The sequence below is a fragment of the Abrus precatorius genome, unplaced genomic scaffold, assembly GCF_003935025.1.
Source record: "Abrus precatorius isolate BTA unplaced genomic scaffold, Abrus_2018 Scaffold2, whole genome shotgun sequence".
Classification (NCBI taxonomy): domain Eukaryota; kingdom Viridiplantae; phylum Streptophyta; class Magnoliopsida; order Fabales; family Fabaceae; genus Abrus; species Abrus precatorius.
Genome location: NW_020874362.1, coordinates 31,817,118 through 31,840,140, shown reverse-complemented (window position 1 = coordinate 31,840,140; position 23,023 = coordinate 31,817,118). Strand labels below are relative to the sequence as shown.

At 36.1% G+C, this 23,023-nt stretch overlaps 1 protein-coding gene across 3 annotated transcripts; it reads left to right on the top strand.

Annotated features, from left to right (window-relative positions):
* The first annotated feature begins 15,075 nt into the window (after positions 1 to 15,075).
* LOC113857630 (probable E3 ubiquitin ligase SUD1) lies at positions 15,076 to 23,023 on the top strand. Of its 3 annotated transcripts, XM_027489714.1 has the most exons (10): positions 15,172 to 15,610; positions 16,391 to 17,083; positions 18,160 to 18,927; positions 19,016 to 19,227; positions 19,314 to 19,676; positions 19,910 to 20,067; positions 20,147 to 20,310; positions 20,417 to 20,563; positions 21,678 to 22,182; positions 22,546 to 23,023. In XM_027489714.1, exons 1-9 carry the CDS (start codon positions 15,242 to 15,244, stop codon positions 22,179 to 22,181), a joined length of 3,378 nt encoding a protein of 1,125 aa, XP_027345515.1. In that variant the 5' UTR covers positions 15,172 to 15,241; the 3' UTR covers position 22,182; positions 22,546 to 23,023. The 3 variants fall into 3 exon arrangements, with proteins under 3 accessions (XP_027345513.1, XP_027345514.1, XP_027345515.1); XM_027489712.1 differs by having other exon boundaries at positions 15,076 to 15,610; positions 19,907 to 20,067; positions 21,678 to 22,888; XM_027489713.1 differs by lacking the exon at positions 22,546 to 23,023 and having other exon boundaries at positions 15,092 to 15,610; positions 21,678 to 22,475.

The window sequence follows — 23,023 nt, the reverse complement described above, 5'->3', positions numbered from 1 at the left end:
TCTTACATGATAAAAAGAAGAAGTTATAGTTGTCAAAATAACACTATATTGAAAAGGTGTTGTAGATATTCCAGATGAAAAAGGAAAAAAAAAAAAAAAGGTGACCACTCCTCTTGCAGCTCATTTTAAGTTGAGTTTGAGACATAGTCCATTAAATGAAAATAAAAAATTAGATATGTAATGAATTCCTTATGCATATGTGGTGGATAGTTTGATGTATGCAATAATTTGAACAAGACTTGATATAACACATGTTGTTAGTACAGTCAGTAGATTTATGTCAAACCCGTATAAAGAGCATTAGAACGTTGTGAAGTGAATTTTAATATACTATGTCGTAATGTTAACATGAGGCTTTGTTTTGGTAGTGATAAACCTACTTTGGTGAGGTACTCATACTGATATATAGCTAGAGATATTGATTCTAAGAAGTTCACTTTAGGCTACTTGATTAAATTTGTAGGGGGAGTTGTGACTTGGCAGTCTAAGTTATAAAAGTGTGTAGCTTTGCCAACTACAGAGACATAATTCATTGTCATGACTAAAGCATGTAAGGAGTTACTATAGATAAAGAAATTATTGCTAAAGTTTGATTTTGTTCAAGAAAGATATCTATTATTTGTGAATAATCAATGTTCGTTCTAAACAAATAAACTCCAATGTTATATGAGTAAGAGAATTAACTAAAGAACTAATGTTATGTCATGCATCATGATTTCATGACTTGTCAAGGCACAAACAGTTGGCACAACTAAGGGAAGTTGGAAGTTCAGTTCAAGCTAAAGGAACCTACTAGGAGTGGTAAAAGGGGAGAATGACCTAGGGGGAAAAGTCTAGCTCACTGTTGCCGGGTTATGACCATGCAAACCTTTGCCAAGCCTGACAAGAACTATACTCATCAAGGTTGTGTAAGTTCATTTCTGAAGTGATGCAATGTGTTCATCTATTTTTAAGAGATCTATGACTAAAAGATTTACTTCTAATGTGCTTTTGAACTATTGAGTAGAGAATGAAGTCCTCTAATTGTTTTCTAACTACTATTTGTTACTATGCTCTATGCTAGTATTGGGAAGTCCCTAACCATAGAATAAAGGGATCCCCATGCACTAATGAGAAAGAGATTAAGCCTATATAATACAAAATTGCATCATGCATCATTGTATTGATTTCATTGTTGAATGATTAAGGATAATGATTGTTAATATGTGAATTCGGTTGTCATTAAATAGAATTGCTTAGTTACTTGATATTGATTATGTAAATGAAGTAAATCTTCTTGAAGCGCAACTGTTTGAATTTGTTTGGAGAACTCATTCTTTGGTTGTTTTTGTTTCTTGCTTGTTTGTTTGTGTGTGTGTGTGCAGATGAGCAGAGACAAAATCAAGATATGGATCTTATCCTCAAAGGAAGACCTTTGGGTCTATAATGCTACCTCTCAGTGAAGTGTGTACCATGGCTTAGCTCGTGTGTCCCGTGGTGAAGAAAATAGAAAGCGTTGAGATTCCTACTATGCCAAAGATATCTCCATAGAGATCATCTTTTTTGTATCTCCCGATGACTTATATTTACCTTATTCTACTTTACATGCTGCTGCTACCCCGTACTCCTTTACCTACCCCTATTCCATCACATGTTCGATATTCTCCATGTATTATACTCCACCTCCTGTACCTAGTTAGATAGATGTTTATGTGGTAGGACCCTCCATTCGTCTAAGCCCTATGATGAGAACCTCTCGACTTGTACCTCATGCTGATAATGCTGGCCTATTTCATGGACATCCCACACTACCTCCACCTTTTCTACCTTCTAGCACCTCCTCGTACGGGTGGCTAGATAAATATGGATGATAATGACCCTCTGCCTGCTACTACGACTCATTTTGATTCTCCCTCTACTTCTAAGGTGTCTAATTTGTTTGAAGATTATTCTCCTTACGATTGATGTTATTTCTTTTGTGTTGTAGTAGTACGAATTGCTCTTAGGAATCTTTTGGGATTATTGTCTAAGTACTTTGATATCATGTTATGTTGGATAATGATGTTATGAACTTGTTCTTCATTTTATGAATCATGAATGTTTTCACTAACTAGAATTGTGAATAGTGATGCATAAACAAGTAGTATATTGTGAGTTATTTGGATTGTATTTTAAATGTTGAATGAGCTAGGCAAACACTATCTTGTATGATGAGGATTTGTGCTGGTTGGCTAATACTTATATGGTGAACTAAACAAAATACTGAATTAGAGTACGTTATGCACATTAACTCTCACATCTAAGAATAGGGATGTCAAAACAGGCCAACTCATCCTGGCCCGTTTAGAAAACGAACCAAATTTTCTAACCCAGCCCATTTAAGAGTGGGCTGGCAGGTTAACGGGCCAGCTTGCAAAAAAAAAAAAGTTAGAGGGCCATTAAATTAATGGACTAGCCCATCGAAAATTAATAAAAATAAATAAAAATAATTAAAAATGATTTAAAAATATTTTTATATTAATAAAAATTAACATTTTATTAATATTTAATTATTTTTTATTTTTAAAAAAATAAAATTTGAGTCCGACAAATCAGTTCACCTTGACTTATCATTGACCTGCATTTTAGCGGGCTAAAATAAGGCGGGGTAGACAAGCCTGTGGATCCACAACATTTAGCCTAGTCCACTAATTTTAATAAATTAGGAGGGCTGACCTATCAAGTCAGGCCTAATTTGTCACCTCTATCTAAGAAGAAAAAAAATAGAGTATATAATGTCTAATATACTTAAAAGTGTTATATATTGAGTTTAGGCGTTAAGGTGTCACAAGAGCAACTTTAATAAAAAAAAATTGGTCAAATTAATCTCTAATTTTATGTAAAATAATGTCATTTTTTTATTTATGTGTCACTTAATATAAAAGTTAACATTTTTTAAGCATATATTAATTGTAAAGACCTAATTATCTAACCGCTTTATATATGAAAGACTAAAAAAGTAATTTAAATAAATAATAGACTATTAATTTAATTATTTATATATTATGCAATTAAATTAATATAAATAATCAAATTTTTACTTTGCCTTAAAATTAAAATATTAAATTTTACAAACATTTATATTTCATCCTCAAATAGTTTTATTTTTAGTTTAGAGTGAAATCTTTAAAAAAATATAATGATAAAAAAGAATCTACATTTAATATTATATATATATATATATATATATATATCATATGATACTATGTTATAATATTTATATTAAATTAATACTTAAATAATAACGATTACCTTTTAAAAAAATAACGAGTACGAATGTATTTTTTAATTTAAAATAAAAATCTCATACTTTGTACAAAAAATTGACATGATATATAATCTAACATCATATTTTTAAAAGATTAACGTAATAGAATAATTAGCTTGTATATATAATTTATATTTTAACTTGAATTTATTTTCTGTCACATATTATTTTAACTTGAAATTATTTTTTAAAAGTTTTATTTCTTAAAAAAATATATTTATATTTATCTTAAATATCTTAAAATATTATAATAATATCTAACATAAGTTAGTATATTATATGACTCATAAATAAATTAGCAAGATAACTTATTATAATATATTTTAAAAGTTATAGTATTTATAATTTAATTTATAATAAATTTTGTAGTTAGAAATATCTAAATATTAGATATTAAAACATATTCTTTAAAAGTATTTTCTTGAGAGTAAATATATGAGATAAATTTTCTTTTATATTTACATATAATTTAATCTTGTATTTTCAAATTTATTCTCTCTTTTATTTTTGAAATAATTTAAACATTTTCTTCATGCTTCTAACAACTAGTTCCATAGATTTAATGACTTTGACTGAATTTTAAGTGATAAAAGTTTGAAAGAGATTTCCAAGATAAAAGATCAAATAGAATTAAGCAATCCTCACTTGAAGAAATTATGTTTTCCAAATCTAGCAATCTAAATAATTATACTTTCTTTGTTTTGTCATACTTTGAATTGTAATATTTGTAAATGACACTAATTAAAGTTGTAAGCATCATATATTCATCTCAATTCTCTTCAAAACGAACAACTTTGCTAAATCAAAATAAAGATAATGACTAAAAAAATGTGGTTGAATGCTAAAAAATATAGAAAATTTATTTTCTATAATTTTTGCTTAAACTACATTATATCCGCTTAAACTAATTTTATACAGTGATGAATATATAAATTTCATCAATATTCGCATAAACCATTATTTTTAGCTTAAGTTAAGTCAATTTCATTTAAGCTATAATAATTTAGTTTAAGAAAAAATATGATACCAAATCTTCGCTTAAGTCAAACTTTATTTGCTTAAGTAAATATTATAATATCTTATTTGATTTAAACGAACTAATTATCACTTAAGCAATATTTATCTTATGAGCTATTTTTTCTTATAACTTGCTTCACTTAAGCAAGAAAAGTATAGTTTCAGCAAAATTTGCAAAAATCATACAAAGCATATGCAATTAGTATACAAAGAAAGAATAAAGAAGATTTAAAATGGTACTGAACAATTTATCAATACAAAAATTGATATTTATAATGAATTGAGTCAATGAGAATGGATGTGAAAGTTATAATTCTAAAAATCATGAACTTTGTACGTAAGATTTGCGAAGAATCCTAAAAATTTATCACTTGTATTGGATAGAGCACTATTTGGTCATTACATCAGAAAGAGGAATCTGAATACCTCTTCGGCTTAACATAAATAACAGATATTCCTCCAGTCATAATAAGTCAATAAGATGATTAAGAGCTAAAATAAATAACCATTGAATAAAAAGATTAAATTACCTAAATAATCATAGAGCTAAAGACAAAGCTAATTTATGAAGCCCATTAGTCTAATATTTCGCCTATAAAAGGAAAGTAGAAGTACAGGTAGAGGGTTAACTTTTGAAAAGAAAACAACATTTATTAGACTATACCAACTACTAACTTTATCATCAGAGTGCCTTTGCAGGTACCCTTCTCCCACGTTACAATATAGAGAAATCCAAAATATTCTACAACAACGTCAAGATGAGAAGACAGAAGAAGAGATCATAGAAGACAAGTGTATCCATTATAGGAATATTTTGGCGCCCATCGTGGGGCACGATTTGCATTAACCTCAAGAAGACATTGTGCTAACTCAGTGTCAACATGAAGGCCCCAGCCAACCATGGGAAATGTTGCGTCAATATGAGGAACCTGGGCAGAATCCGTTCATACTGGAAGATCTCGCTGAGAGGGGGAGAAGACGAGGACCTCCCGTCGGTATTAAGGCAACTCAAAGTAGAAATGATCGAGATGCGACGTCTCCGAGAAAGGGATGCACTCGAGCTATCAGCACTTCAGAAGAGAAAATGCCCACTTGAGAAGTGAGATCAAGACCTACATCCCTTCCCAAGTTACCCCTTTGGTTCAGGAACACGAGGAGTCCTCAGCCTTACAAGAGAAACCAAAAATAGTTAAACAAACAAGGATGAGTCCCTCGGTCGAACAAGATACAATCTCGAGTCAAAGTCTTTTTTCAAAGTTGATTTTAGAAGCAAAGTTACTAGATACTTGGAAGAGAATAACACTAGAAAAATATGATGGAAGTTCTGATCCGGAAGAACACATCGATATCTTCACCACTCAAGTCAGCCTATACACGGATGATGATGCCTTACTATGTTGGATATTCCCGACATCGTTTTGGGGGCCAACCCTGAGTTGGTTCACCAAGCTACCACCCGTGTCTATTGATTCGTTTGCAACACCGGTTGTACGTTTCAATCTACAGTTCACTACCAGTCGCCCTCACCAGTTAACTTCAATGGCGCTGGTCAACATTCGTCAAGAAATGAATGAAGCACTTAGAACTTTCATGGAACGATTCAGAAAAGTAGCCCTCTCTATCCGGAACCTGGACCCGGTAGTTGCTGTACACCACTTTACAATAGCATTTAGAGCATGACCATTCGTAAACAGTATTTGTAAGAAACCTCCTGTTGATTTGGATGAATTATGCAGCCGAGTCACTAAATATATGCAAATAGAAGAGTTGGCAGAATATCGTAATCAGGCCTGAATAAAACAAGCCACCAATCAAAAAGAACTTGAGGGTAGCCAACATCTTAAAAACAAACAAGAAAATAAAGACCAGAACATCAAAGCTAAGCGGTTTTCGAGAAGGCCCAGGTATTCAAGCTACACAACACTGAATATTAATCGATCAAGGGTACTGGAATAAGCATTGACAATAGAAATACTGACGATCCCTAAAGCGAGCAAACACCCCCCTCGGGCAGACAAATCTAAATCATGCTAATATTATCGGAATCGCGGACACACTACTGAAGAATGCACAGCCCTAAAAGATCATATTGAAGACTTGATAAAAGCAGGACACTTTCAAGGCTTTGTGACTAGGCAGACAAAAAAAGGGAAACGACAATGGACCAATCAGTCAAGATGGGATGATGATGGAAGAGGGTGACACCATAGTAGGTCAAGAGAGCGGCCCCAGGTACACAGGAATGAACAAAAAAATCTAACACGCTGCATTATTAACACAATCGCGAGAGGATTTGTTGGGGGTGGATCCACTAACTCGGCAAAAAAAAATAGCATTTGTGCCAAGTCCAATGAGTGAATAATATCTCGGTAGGAAGTGGAGTCTGGATCCCATCTATAACATTCACAGATCAGGACTTCTAAGGGGTGGACCCTATACAAGATGACCCTATGGTCATAAGCGTGGATATCCATAAATACACTGTCCGAAAAACTTTAATTGATCAAGGAAGTTCGGCTTACATCTTGTTCTGGAATACTTTCAAACATTTAGGTATCCCCGAAGAGGAGTTAAGAGATTATATTGAGCTGCTTGTTGGGTTCTAAGGGAAACGTGTGGAGACCCAAGGGTACATAGAGTTATACACCTTGTTTGGTACTGAACGAGAAGGAAGGCACATCAAAATAACATATCTGGTAGTTCATGCAAGTACTTCATATAACATATTGCTAGGATGTCCTTCCCTGAATAAGCTAAAGGCCATCGTATCCACTTCTCACCTGGCCATGAAGTTCTTTTCGGAAAGAGAAAGAATAATTACCATTCATGCCGACCAGAAGCTCGCTAGGGAATGCTATTTTGCAAATTTGCGTCTAAAACCTTTGCATAAACTTGGTCGAGAAGTTAACATAATTTCTCCCGAGTTAAGAATAGACTCCCAAGATCTGGAGCTCGATCCAAGAATAGATGAGGAGTTTTGGGTTGAACCTAATGAAGAAAAAATGGCTTTTCAATTAGGAAGTATGCCTGACTAGGTCACTTACCTAAGAGCCGGACTATCCCAAGATGAACAACAAGCTATCAAAAAAGTACTTGTCTAACATGCCGAGTTGTTCACATGGACCGCGGCGGATATGCCCAGCATAGACCCAAGTTTCTTCTGTCACTGGTTATCAGTCTATAAGAGAGTTAAGTCGGTCGCACAGAAAAAAAGGAAAATCGGAGGAGAGCATATTCGAGCAGTAAGAGAGAAATGTGATAAGCTCTTAACGGCAAGATTCATTCGAGAGGTACAGTATTCAACTTGGCTGGCCAACGTTGTTATAGTAAAAAAAAATAAACTGGAAGTGGAGGATGTGCATAGATTTCACAAACATAAACAAAGCATGTCCCAAAGATGCCTACCCCTACTCAATATTGATGCCTTAGTAGATAGAGTAGCAAGACGCAAACTTCTCAGTTTTTTGGATGCATACTCCGAGTATAATCAAATAAGGATGTACCCGCCAGATGAAGAGAAAACAACCTTCATCACAGAGTCTACTAATTTTTACTATAAGGTTATGCCTTTCGGGTTAAAAAATACAGGTGCAACATACCAAAGGCTAATGGATAACATTTTCACAAGATAGCTCGGGAGATGTATGGAAGTATATGTGGATGATATGGTGGTTAAACCCACTTCTCTAGAAGATAAAGTGGCACACTTAATTGACGTCTTTTCGGAAGCAAAGCAACACGGGATGTAGTTTAACCCCGAGAAGTGCACTTTTGGGGTTCTAAGAGGAAATTTTTTGGGCTTTATGCTATCCGAAAGAGGTTTTTAGGTGAACCCAGATAAATGCCAGACAATCCTTGATATGCGTAGTCCTAATAATGTCAAAGAAGTACAAGAGTTGACCGACCGGATAGTTGTACTATCTCATTTTTTCCTAAGATGGCAAAGAAGTCACAACCATTCATAGAGCTTCTAAGGAAGGCACAAAAATTTGAATAGACCGAAGAATATGAGACAACTTTCAGACAATTTAAGACCATCTTAGCAACGCCACTCATCCTAACCAAGCCTAGACCTGATTCAAATATGATCATCTATCTTGCTATGTCGGATAATGCCATTAGCTCGGTCCTCCTACAAGAGACACCAGAACACCACATGATGTCGATATATTTCATCAGCCGAACACTGCATGATGCTGAAACCCGATACCAATTGATGGAAAAAGCAATTTTGGCATTGGTCCACACAGCTTGGCGATTAAGGCATTATTTCCATTGTCATCGAGTCTTAGTACGTACAGATTGTCTAATTGCAAAGATACTGCACAAACCAGAATTGGCCATACGTATAATGGCGTGGGCAGTAAAGCTCCTCAGTACGACATTCGTTTTAAAGCACGAGAACCTCTTAAAGCCCAAATCCTTGTCGAATTTCTTAATGAATTTCATCCTTAGATCACGCATATCACTAATATATGGAACCTACACGTAGACGGATTATGAAATATGCATGGCAGTGGGGCAGAGGTCATCTTAAAAGGACCAACCAGGGTAAAATTAGAACAGTCAATACGATTCGGCTTCAAAGCTTCTAATAATCAGGCCGAGTATAAAGCATTACTTGCAGGACTCAAATTAGCAAAGAAAATTAGGGTAAGAAGAATTACATGTTGGAGCGACTCCAAGGTAGTTGTCCAGCAAGTTAACAACACCCATCAAGTCAAAGACCCTACCGTGTTAAAATATTTTCAAGAATTTAAGAAACTCCACCATGAATTTGATGAGATACATGTCTGTCACACCCCGTTGGATCAAAATGAACAAGTCGATAGGCTAGCCAAATTGGCTAGTCATGGAAAGCCCAGACAACTTCAAAGTATAATTCATCATGACGTCAGCAAGCAGAGTGTTTTAGAACATGAATGCATGAAGATTATGGAGGCACCCCAAAATTGGATGATAGAGATCGTTCAGTATCTTATTGACGATAAAATCCCCGATGACTCTGAACAAGCCAAACACCTAAGAATAAGAGTGACAAAATATACTATCATTAGTGGCAAGTTATATAAATGAGGAATTTTCACCCCTAATGTTAAAATAGCTCGATGAAAAGCAGGGTAATTATGTCATGCAAAAAATTCATGAGAGTATCTGTGGAACCCATTTAGGAGAATGAAAAATGGTAGCAAAGGTGCTATGAGCCGAATATTAATGGCCGATTTTAACCAAAGATTGTAAACTTTTCGTCAAGAAGTGTATTCCATGTCAACAGCATGGACCACTCATCTACCAAAATGTCAAGAATCTTCATCCTGTTTGCTCATCTTGGCCTTTCGCCATATGAGGAATGGATTTGCTAGGACCATTACCTTCTTGTTGCGGTTGATTATTTTACCAAGTGGATAGAGGTTGAACCCCTCGCGACTATCACAGCTAACAATGTTCAAAAGTTTACTTGAAAAAATATCATTATACGCTTCGGCATACCACATGCCTTAATCACTGATAATGGCCTTCAATTTACAAATCAAAGTTTTAACAAGTTTCTAGAAGGACTTAAAATAAGACACCAGGTCACTTCAGTCGAGCACTTTCAGAGTAACGACCAGGTCGAAGCAGCAAATAAGGTTATCCTTCATGAACTTAAAAGACGCTTAGGCTCAGCTAAAGGAGAATGGGCCACGAAGCTACCTGAAATTCTTTAGACATATCAATGCACTCCCCAAACTACTACAAAAGAAACACCTTTTTGGCTAACATATGGAACTGAAGCCATGATTCTAGTTGAGATCGGTGAACCCTCATTTCGGCAACTACACTTTGAAGAAGAAGCCAATTCTCTCTCCTTAACCGCCAACCTGAATCTAATTGACGAAGTCCGAGACCAGGCAGTTATTATGACGGAGGCAAGCAGAAGGGTGGTGTCAAGAAAGTATAATTCTAAGATCAAACCGAGATAGTTTCAAAACGGAGATATAGTATGAAGGGCAATTAGTGAAGCACGTCGCGACCAATGAGAAAGGAAACTTGTCACCAACTAGGATGGACCTTTTCGAGTAACAGATAGATTAAACAACGGATCTTATAAGCTTGAAACATTAGAAGGCAAAGTTATACCGAAGACGTGGAACGTGTCACATCTGAAGCATTATTTTAGCTGACAAATATAATGTATAGATTTAGTGCACTCTTTTTCTCACTCGGGTTTTGTCCTCTTAAAAGAGCGTGAAAAGAGATTTTCTCGAAAAGATTTTTAACGAGGAACTTATCAATAAAAACTACTTTATTGTGTTATGTTTTAAAACATTCTCTCCCGAGTACCCCTATTCGGCTAAGGTTGAATCATATATTCCCTTTCGAGTACCTCACTTGGTTAAGATCAATTATTCTCTTCTGAGTACCTCTACTCAGCTAAGGTTGAATCAAACATTCTCTCCCAAGTACCCGTATTCGGCTAAAGTTGAATCATATATTTTCTTCCGAGTACCTCACTTGGCTAAGGAATTATTCACCCAAGTCTCGGCTTAAGTAGAAGCGAAATCAATCAGTTACTTCACTTAATTATGACTTAATCAAAAAACTCTGAAATTCCTGAGATTGAGTATTAATACGTCTGCAAGTTTTTAGCTCTTCAAACAAGCCACATAGCTTACTTGGCTTAAATAAACAAATTGGTTAATAAATAACTAAATTCTCATAGATTCTGAAGTTATCAAAATAAGTAATGGATAAACTAATGTGGATGTCTAAAACCTTATACGAGGAATCAAATTAAATAAAACATTAATCAATTATATATCCTAATCGGAGTAGATTTGTTCATCACTATGAAATTGTCAAACACAAGTATAGAAATAAAACTTGCATTAAGAAGGGGGCACAAAATGATCAAAAAGCACTATAAAAAATATAGGCACTATTGACCTAAGCTTTACAAAAAATAAAATAAAAAAAATCCCCTATTACTGCCCCTCTCGGCAACATCCTGTGTTGGGACATCCTCAACACATTCCCCTGAACTTGGCACGGAGCCTCAACATCAGGTTCCACGTCAGTATCAGCCTTTTCTTTGTTGTGCCTCTCTCTTGCCAAGGCCTCATCCAACCCCAAGCTTTTGGCCTTTAAGGCTTCTTTGGTTGCGCGTAGCCAATCCTTAATAATATTAAAGTGCCCTTTGACTTGAGTTACTTCAATTTCTAGCACTTTGTTTGTATCGACCAAGTTCGATCGAATTTCTTCACTTTTCTCCAAAGCTCTTTGGGCTAATGAGAATTGGCTTTGGACCTTTTCTAGTTGAAGCAAAGATTCCAAAGCCAAGCTACGCGCCATCACTATGACTCAAGTTTGCAACTCACAATACCATTGCCACCGAGACCTATTATCTTGTTTATTTACAACAGCCCTCCCGGTCTCTGATTACAGGTCTAGAGACACAAGCTTGGTAGCTCGAACCCCCTCGGCAAAGAAAGTATCTGTAAAGACTACTAGAGGGATGATGGTTTGTACTAAGGAGCTGCTTGGACCAGTGGACCTTTCGACACGAGCATGTTTACATTTTCGCTTCTTTTCGGACTATTTCCTATTGCCTTTGTCTTTCCTTTTCTTTGTATGCCCTTCGAGAAAGGGAAGATCCTAGTGAGGAGGATATGTCTCGACCAACTCTAGAATGCGGTCTAGTTGAGGGTGGCGGTGTCCTTCGGCCGAAGTTCCCTCTGGAGCCCGACTCCTTAGGGCATGACGATAGGACATCCTGACTCCTCTTTGCGTCATTATATCTGCACCGAGATCAAGGAGTTAAATCAATATAACAAGGTCGGCAAAAATAAGAGCAAAGGTAGTAAAGCATACCCTCTAAGTCCAATCGGGGCTTAGGAGAGATTTGGGCAAAAGAATAAGTGTTCAGGCAGGGAGCTCATGAGGAAGAGATTTTATATACTCTAAAGCTTATAACTCTTCTTAGGTCAACATCTCTTTCGGTACACGTCATATCGATGAGGGACTCGAGTCCAGTGAAAAGAGAAAAAAGGTCTATCTTCACTATCAAAAAAGTATTTTTTTACCGATAGGGTGGACAGTTACTTTAAAGCATCCCAGTTTTAAAACCTTTGAAAGAAGTATAAGGTTTAAAAGGGGCAACTCGGCCGGCCTTATTAGTGATACCCACCTTACCTTGTCTGAAGGACGAGTACAAAAAAAATGAAGAAACAAACCTACATTAGGCTTGTTATAATGAAATTTACACAAGATTCTAAACGACTGCATTGCCGCCCACTTGTTTGGATGAAGTTGTGTTAGCGCAACGTTCAGGACCCTTAATACATGCATTTGAAAATTATCAAATGGAAGTACTATCCCTAATTCCCTAAACATACATTCATATACAAAAAAGGTGTTGACCATTTCGGCACTATCACCTAAAAATACTAATTCAGGGTCCCCTGAGTCATCCCCTCGACAGACCTTAACAGTTATATGTTACAATGATCTATAAAAGATTTTAGTCGCTTATTTTGTTGGAAGCATGAGAAGTATACAACTACTTTACCATCCACCCACTCGTAACCAGGAATTGTATAAGGCGAAAACTTGGGCCTTTCTCTTGGAGGACTAGCGTTTGGTAGTGACTCGCTTGACTCAAGGCCCTCCATGTTAGCGTTTGATGATTCAACTTTATCTCTAGAATCCCTAACAGCCTCATTCACACCACTTACAATACCAGCTGATTGAGAGAAAATACCTCAACCTCTTTGGTCTCAATCACATCACCTACCTCATTAACAAGAACGGTATCCGACCTTGATTGGTCCGATAAGGAATCCTCCCACTCAATTGAATCAGACATGCAAGAATAAGAGAAGAGAAGAAAAAGGCAAAGCAAAACAAACGTACCTTAGAATCTAAAAAGAGAGAACACTTCAACAAATTAACAGAGTATACCCCTTGGTGCAAAGCAGAAAGCGCACATAATGTCTGGACCATTACCTATTTATAGAACATATTGCTTCGAATAGATGAAGGGTCACCCCCTTTCTCAACCGTCAGATCTCTCCCTGATCAACAGATATGAACGACCAACCTTTCTTTTCAAAGCACGAACTACGAGAAAATTCTAATATGTTGAAACCCTAAAAAACCAACACATTGTTCTTTTATAATTACGATAGATAATTCAGTCTTTCTCGTATAAACAAGAATTCGAATACCTCTTCGGCTTGACACCAACAGATTTTTAAACCGAGTACCCTATCAATTTTACCATTCATACCCTTTCGGCCTATATAAAAAAGGATCGTAGTAACAAATGGCTAATAGATCTAAAGCCCTTACATCATACTTCCTCAGGCTTGTGGGTAAGTGTATTGGATAAGGCACTACTCGGTCATTACATCAGAAAAAGAAATCTGAATACCTCTTTGGCTTAACATAAATAATAAATATTCCTCCAGTCATAATAAGTCAAGAAGATGATTAAGGGCTAAAACAAATAACCATTGAATAAAAAGATTAAATTACCTAAACAATCATAGGGCTAAAGACAAGGCTGATTATGAAGCTCATTAGCCTAATATTTCACTTGTAAAAGGAAAGTTGGAGATACAGGTAGAGAGTTAACTTTTGAAAAGAAAACAACATTTATTAGCCTATACCGACTACTAATTTCATCAATAGAGTTCCTTTACATATACTCTCCCCTATATCACGACGTAGAAGAATCCGAAATATTCTACAATAACGTCAAGACTAGAAGACAGGAGGGGAGGCATAGAAGACCAATGTATCTATAACAGAAACACCACTTAACGTTTTATTAATTCAAAAGTTATTTTTAATTATAATTTGAATGTGAATATAAACTTTAAAATTACTATTTAAATATAAAATATATACAAAATCTGTTTAGAAAAATAACTATCATATAATCATACAAATATATAAAATAATAAATTTTAAAAGTTTAGAAAATAATTTTACACATTTTAACGTATAATTAAATTATAAATATATAAAAATTGATATTATTAAATTACATATTAAAAATGTAAACTTTTTTTAATATATTTAACAATTTAAAAAACTCTTCTCCTTATACATCACTTAATTACCTACTCATGTTAACTTGAAATTATTCTTGAAAATAATTATGTTTGGTTTAAAATATCGGAGTTTGAACGAATTTTTGTACCTGGCAACGCGTGAATTTGTCGAGTGTGACTCGTAAACATAACCAAATCCGAGACTTGAAAGTTGGAACCAATTTTTTTTTGAATTTATCAAGTGTTTTGGTCGTGCCTAGTACAGCCTACAATGTACGAGATTGAAGGGCAGTTTACAACGAGAATGGGTATAACTAGGGTGTTATCTTTGTTCCTAACTGGAAATTTTAATTGGATTAATTATTTAAATTTTAGTTTAATTAGACAAAAGATTGATAATATATGAAATTAAATTAAACCTTTTTATGACCATATTCATTCTCAAAATATTAGGAAACGATCGTTGTCAGGACTATACCAATCAAAACACTAAATTTAACAAAAAAGATATTATCAAATTTTGTATTCATTTTTCTTTGAATAATAGTAATATATTTCGATTGAATCGATTATATTAAAAAATAAATAAATAAATTTAAAACGGTAGATTTTGAGGTAGAGCATGACCAAAACAGCCATGCACAAATCGCAAGGTGCCAAATCATCCAAAACCCACATGACCATATACGTCACCGAACCCCAACCCAATTGCGTAATATAAATCAGCAAACAAGGGCAATCTCGGGAAAACTCCAAATCCTTACGGCAAATCTTCGATCACTCGCCAATTTCTCTCATCTCTTCTCTCTTTCTCTTCCTTTTTCCACCCTCACCGACTCGCTCCCTGACCCGCCCTGACTCACCGCCGACTCGGTCCCTGGCCGGTTCGGTCCAAACCGTCATGGAGATCGCTCACGAGCCACCGGCTTCCCTCGACGGAAGCCCTATCCCCGCCGATACCCTTGCCAATTCTCCGTCTTCTTCTTCGTCTTCGTCTTCCTCCTCCTCCTCTTCCGCTTCGTCGCCTCGCGGTTCGAAGGGAAAAGAGATCGAAGGGACTGCGCCGACGACGGCGACGGCGGTGACGGCGGTGCCTGCTAGATACGACGACGACGATGAGGAGGAAGAGGACGTGTGCCGAATATGCCGGAACCCTGGCGACACCGAGAACCCTCTCCGGTATCCCTGCGCGTGTAGCGGGAGCATCAAGTTTGTGCATCAGGATTGTCTCCTTCAGTGGCTTAATCACAGCAACGCACGCCAATGCGAGGTTGTGGTCTCTCTTCTTTTTCGTCGTTGTTTGTTTACATATGCATAGTTCTGAAATGTTCTCGTAGTTCGTTGTTTGGGTTAATCGTGTGGAATAGTCTGCATTTTTTATTTTTTTTTTAATTTCTGATCCAAATATTTTATATTTGGGAATTATCCTCGTCTGAATGGATTATCGTAAATGTATATGTTTTCTACTGCTTCTGTTTGATGAATGAACTTGAGCTCGGATCAGTTGTCTAGTGATGAAGATAAAGATTCTGAAATTTCGTAATTTGTTGTTAAGAATGATGGAAACAAAAGCAGGCCCTAGCAAATGGTTGTCTAGCTCTACACGTTAAAATGTCAAATGGCTAATGATGGAATTATGTTATACCCCTTTTATATGTAATCTTTCTTGTTGAAATCTAAGAGTGAGTCGCTGAGGCCACGCAATTTTCTAAGGCAGCTAAACATTGTTAGGAAAACTACCAATTTTGAACTTGACAGAATAAATAACAAGAGAAGAAAAAATCACTCATGGTCCTACAAGAGGTAATTGAATTCAATACATATGAATTAGATGTCTAAGCATACAGCAGGTTGTTTCTAAATTTATGCATTTGCTATGTTCAATAGTAGGCTTTGCTTTGCACCCACACCAAATTTGTCGAATAACCCACTACAGTGTACTTCTGCGCCCCCTCCCCCCCCCCCCCCCCTTTCTTTTTTCATGTACTTGATGTCTTCCTTTTCTATGGTTGGTGGTCTTTTTCCTAAATGTGCTTTACTTATGCTGCAGGTCTGCAAGCATGCATTCTCCTTCTCTCCTGTTTATGCTGAGAATGCCCCAGCTAGGTTACCTTTTCAAGAGTTTGTGGTTGGAATGGCAATGAAAGCTTGCCATGTTCTTCAATTCTTTTTGCGTCTGAGTTTTGTGCTATCTGTGTGGCTTTTAATTATACCTTTCATAACATTTTGGATATGGCGATTAGCTTTTGTGAGGAGTTTAGGTGAAGCCCAGAGGTTATTCTTAAGCCATTTATCGACAGCAGTTATTCTTACTGATTGCCTCCATGGTTTCCTACTTTCTGCTAGCATTGTCTTCATTTTTCTTGGGGCCACTTCTTTGAGAGATTACTTTAGGCATTTGCGAGAAATTGGGGGACAGGATGCCGAAAGAGAAGATGAAGTAGACAGAAATGGTGCTCGAATTGCTAGAAGACCTCCTGGACAAGCTAATCGTAATATTAATGGTGATGGGAATGGGGAAGATGCTGGTGGAGCACAAGGAATTGCAGGTGCAGGTCAAGTAATTAGAAGAAATGCTGAAAATGTTGCTGCACGGTGGGAAATGCAAGCAGCACGTCTTGAGGCACATGTTGAGCAGATGTTTGATGGTTTGGATGATGCTGATGGAGCGGAGGATGTTCCCTTTGATGAACTTGTTGGCATGCAGGGTCCAGTGTTTCATTTGGTTGAGAATGCATTTACTGTAAGTCTAGCAACCTTTTCTTTTGATTTTGATTTTTGTTTTCCATTTATTATTATTTTTGTGGTATTGTTGATGCTTCTTGATATAAAAAATGGGCTATCTGGCCTAGGTAAAACTATGCACATCCAGGCATACTGCTTTCTTGCTATGCTCAATTATATTTCATTAACCATCTAATCCTATCTTGACTTGCTGCTAACTTTGTACTTTATCCTTTGAGACTTACTATAAGTTTTGTCTTTATTTAGGCCCATTTGGATGAGTATGCTTCTGCAATAAAAACTTATGAAACACTTTGGTGCTGTTTGAATGAGCTCATTTGTTTAAAGAGCTTTGGACACCCATATAAGCTGTTTTGGACTTATTTTCATAAACTAGAATTTGAACCTGATGAGAATAAGCCTTTAAAAGCTAAAATCAGCATAGGAAGTAGTTCATTTAATAATAAAATCTGAATTAATTCATCCTAGTAAATTACCAAATTCTGTTATTCAATATGTGCTTAACGGTTTATCAAAGTGTTTATCCAAGTTCCAAACACTATTAAGCTTATTTTAATCACATGTGTGGCAGTAGACTAGCTCCACTCCCTACTCGATTAAATGTTATTTATCTTCTGTATCCAGAGGTTCCAAACATAATCTTAGTCTGCTTCTTTGGGGTAATGGATGAGACATATTCCTGGTAATCACATTTTCCATTCTGTGTGGATGGAGACTTCTTATAATATAATTGATGAAAATTTATTATCATTTTTTAGATAAATATTAAATACTTGTGCTTATAAAACTTTCAATTAGGAACTTGTTATTGCATGAACCTCAATGTTTTGTTCACTCAAAACTGATACTGAGCTGAGGTTTCTTCATTAACTAAAGCATTAGTAGTTCACTTTATATCCTTATTTTCCTTTCCCCATGTTAATTGGTCATTCTACTGATCATAAGTTATGCAAATTGTTACCGTTTTCTGATTAATTTGCTACAAAATATTTAAGTCTGTTTTATTCTTTGGCAATAAATTTACTGTTTACCTCATTTCCTGTTTATAAAATTAATGCTTTGTTCTCAATGCAGGTGCTGGCAAGCAATATGATTTTCCTTGGTGTTGTAATCTTTGTGCCATTCTCATTGGGCCGCATCATACTCCATTATCTATCTTGGTTCTTCTCAACTGCTAGTGGTCCTGTGTTGTCAACTGTGGCCCCACTTGCAGACACATCTCTTTCTCTAGCAAACATTACTTTAAAGAATGCTTTAACAGCTGTTAAAAACTTGTCATCTGATACTCAAGGAAATGGATCAATTGAACAGGTTGCAGAAATGCTGAAAGTGAATGGTAGTGGATTGAGTGAAGTGTCAAACAACATAAGTGCGTCTGTTTCAGCTGATCTCTTGAGAGGAGGGTCAATTGGAACTTCAAGGCTTTCTGATGTTACAACTCTAGCTATTGGATATGTTTTTATATTGAGTCTGATTTTCTGCTACTTTGGAATTGTTGCTCTAATTCGTTACACAAAAGGTGAGCCTTTGACCATGGGAAGGTTCTATGGCATTGCTTCTATAGCAGAGACAATCCCATCTCTCTTCAGGCAGTTTTTGGCAGCAATGAGGCATTTGATGACGATGGTTAAGGTTGCTTTCCTTTTAGTCATTGAACTTGGGGTATTTCCTTTGATGTGTGGGTGGTGGCTTGATATTTGTACCATACAGATGTTTGGTAAGACAATGGTTCACAGAGTTCAGTTCTTCTCTGCATCCCCTTTAGCAAGCTCATTGGTTCATTGGGTTGTTGGAATTGTATACATGCTACAAATTAGCATATTTGTCAGCCTTCTTAGAGGGGTAACTTCTTGTCACATGATATGATTTTTAAAGCCCTGGTTATATTGTTTATCTACTGTTCATGTGGCCTCTTTGTTTCCCATTGCAGGTTTTACGCAATGGTGTTTTGTACTTCCTTCGGGACCCTGCTGATCCAAATTACAATCCATTCCGTGATCTGATAGATGATCCTGTTCACAAACATGCTCGCAGGGTTCTGTTATCTGTTGCAGTTTATGGGAGTCTGATTGTGATGCTGGTATTTTTGCCTGTCAAACTTGCCATGCGGATGACCCCTTCCCTTTTCCCACTTGACATATCGTAAGCTTTCCCCTTAAGCAATTTTAGTACCTGCCACAGATTGTATCAGTCACATTTGTTTACTGTGAATATGCATGGTTTTGCAGGGTATCTGATCCATTCACCGAAATTCCAGCTGACATGCTTCTATTTCAGATTTGTATCCCATTCGCTATTGAGCATTTTAAATTGAGGACAACTATTAAATCCCTACTCCGCTATTGGTTTACTGCTGTTGGTTGGGCTCTTGGTTTGACTGATTTCTTACTGCCTAGACCTGATGACAGTGGTAATCAAGAAAATGGAAATGGGGAGCCAGCTAGGCAGGAAAGGCTGCAGTTAGTCCAAGCTGGGGTGCATGATCAGGGTATGGTGCCATTTGCAGGCGATGATTTGAACAGGGTCATTAACACAGCAGGAGAACTGAATGCTGGAGAGGATTATGATAATGATGAGCAATCTGACTCTGAGTGAGTTCCTCACAAATTGAAATTCTACAACTATGATTTATGAATTATTTAATATTGCACTACATATATTTATCTGGTTATATAATGCTTCCTTGCTCCCTTTTTTTGTTGGGGGGAGGGGGGTGGATTGGATCTGAGGTCATGATTAGGTCTTTGGTTTCATGGTTTTTGCACTCTGCATAGTTTGTTACACTGTTACCATCTAATTAAGTATTTTGCTATGACTATAGCAGTTATGCCTTTGTGCTTCGCATTGTTCTTTTACTGGTGATTGCTTGGATGACTCTCCTCATCTTCAACTCTGCTCTGATAGTTGTACCGATTTCATTTGGACGGGCACTCTTCAATTCTATTCCTCGCCTTCCAATAACTCATGGCATTAAGTGCAATGGTACACAAATGATGAACAAGTTTTCAAGTCACTTTGCTTTATATTTTGAATGTGTTAGTGATTTTATTTCTTTTGTTAGATCTATACGCATTTATAATTGGAAGTTATGTGATCTGGACTGCTGTTGCTGGAGTTAGATACTCAATTGAGCAAATTAGGAAAAGGAGGGCTTCTGCTTTGTTTAGCCAAATATGGAAGTGGTGTGGCATTCTTGTGAAGAGTTCTGCTCTTCTGTCAATATGGGTAAGGATGATTCTAGTTACTGATCATGTTTCTGAACCTGACCCTTTGATTATACATAGATATGTATTTGCTTTTAAGTGATTCACCCCTCTTTTTTTTGTTACAGATATTTGTCATCCCAGTACTAATTGGGCTTCTGTTTGAGCTTTTGGTAATTGTGCCAATGAGAGTTCCAGTGGATGAAAGTCCAGTATTCCTCCTTTATCAAGACTGGGCATTAGGCCTTATATTTCTCAAGATATGGACTAGATTGGTGAGTTTTGTTTCCTTTAGTATTTGCACTTCCTGATTGGCTTTAACTTTATGGACAACTTTTATCAGTTTATTTAAATACTTAAAAGATATATAAATAAATTATTGCTGATTTGATTTGGGAAACCACTTTTTTGCTTTAAAAAAACTGTTTTTTTGCTCTACTCTAGTACTGCATTGGTATCAATAAAACAATTTCTTGATAGTATCAAATTTCTGGAAAAAAAATTTTTACCTCATTGATCCATGTCACAGATTCACCAAAATTTATGTTAGTTGCCAATTACCTGCTTGGGATGGATTGTATAAATATTGGCGTCAAATCAGTAAATAAGCAGTATATAATCCCTATGGCATGTTTAATCCGTGTGACTCTCCATTTGATGTGATAAAAGCTTGGTTGTTGTAATCTATATTTTTTTCCTTTTGCCTTGTATGGTACGTTGATGTTCCTTCCTTTTTCTAGTAGGATGTTTCTCTCTATCTCTTGTAAGATTGAAGGGTATTGTGAATTTTTTGGGTTGATCAAATTGGCAAGGGTTGATAAATACCGAATTATGAATGAATGACTATAATTGGATCTAAATGAATTTTATTAGAGGGGTTTGTCTCAGTGAGTTTACTGCTTGGATTCTTGGAATTATAATCAGACTGAGGTGAGGTGAGGTGTTTTGCTTGCAGATTAGTTGTTGAATTAATATAATCATATAACATTTATGATAATAAATAAATAATTAATATATTATGTTTATGTTTATGCTAATTTATCATTTTATATCTTTAGTTTTAAAAGCTATAAAACTAAAATATATTTATTTAAAATAGAAATGTTGTTTTTCCCTCCAAAACTCCCTTCAGAAACAATGCCTTAGTTTCTTTACTATCTACTCGTTTCATACCCAACTTGTGAATTGTAATCTTTGTTTCATGCCCAACTAATAATTTTGCCTTATATACCACCCTTTTTCTGTTTTGGTCTCCCCTTCCCCATGTCTGTCAACTTTATTGGGCACGTCCCCATTTTCAATTAACCTGTCACCCTTAGATTTGTTATATAATTGAGTTGACTCTGTCTATCTACTACTTTTCTAGTGTTGACTTGGTTCTTTGATTAGGTTATGTTGGACCACATGATGCCTCTCGTAGATGAAAGTTGGCGAGTAAAATTTGAGAGGGTGAGAGAGGATGGTTTCTCCAGGCTGCAAGGTCTTTGGGTCCTTCGGGAGATCGTACTTCCAATCATAATGAAACTATTGACAGCACTGTGTGTCCCTTACGTTTTGGCCAGAGGGGTGTTTCCAGTTTTTGGGTACCCCTTGGTGGTCAATTCTGCTGTCTATCGGTTTGCATGGCTGGGATGCCTCTGTTTCAGTTTCTTGTGCTTCTGTGCCAAGAGATTTCATGTCTGGTTCACAAATCTCCACAATTCAATACGTGACGACCGGTATCTGATTGGCCGGAGGTTGCATAACTACGGAGAACATGTTGAGAAGGCAAATGAAGCAGGAACTTCTACAGGGATGCAGGATACTATTTTACTAGGTACAGGTTTAAACGAACAAGATCGTGAAGCAGATGTTGGACTCCGGTTGAGGCGCGTAAATCAACAGGCGGGTTGAGGTACATTTCAGGTAGTAAGGAAACTGTAGGTTGTCAAGCCTTGGCCTGACGTGATTCATGAATCACTCTTGTATACTCTATGCCTCTTTGTTGGATAGTTATCAACGTTTACAGTTTGTGCGTGTTACGTGTTTAAATTTAGCTATAAGGAGGATAATAAAAATGTAGAGCAATTTTTTTTTCAAAGAAAAATTCTTTGCGAAATAGTGGTTCATGAAGCGCCTGGTTCCAGGGCCTGCTATTTTCTGTCTAAGAAATACTTAATCACATAATTGGTTATAATAGTTAATTGTTAATTAGTGGACTTACATGCATTAAGTTTTTACTGTTAAGTAGTCTTCAGAATGTAATTTCTTGCACTAGGCGGGAGTATTCGCAGATAATGAGAATTGACCAAGCCAGTACAATCTATTGTTCGAGCTCCACCGCCAACTCCCGGATGAACCAATAAGGTCTTGGGGTTATAGTTTGTTTCGTTCAATTGGTTAAATTTATGCTTTGATTGGTTGAACTGCTTAAATATCTGGTTGAATTTGGATCGGAATAATCTTCGAACCGAGAACCCAGCCAGGTTACGTCTTAATCTGCTAGGTCTGTTGATGTTCAATTTTTAGTACTTGGCGTGGATGGTTCCAAACAGACTCGCCGCAGTAGTGCGATTTCATCCGTTAATTATTTAAATAAATTTAAAGGATATTTTATATTGTCATTTTATTGTGAATTGATATATTACTGTAATAGTGGTTTAAAATGTCATTTATGATAACTTCAATTGATATTGTAAATTTTATTTTCTTTTGTGAGATCAGTTACATAAATCATTTAACATCATGAGTTTGGA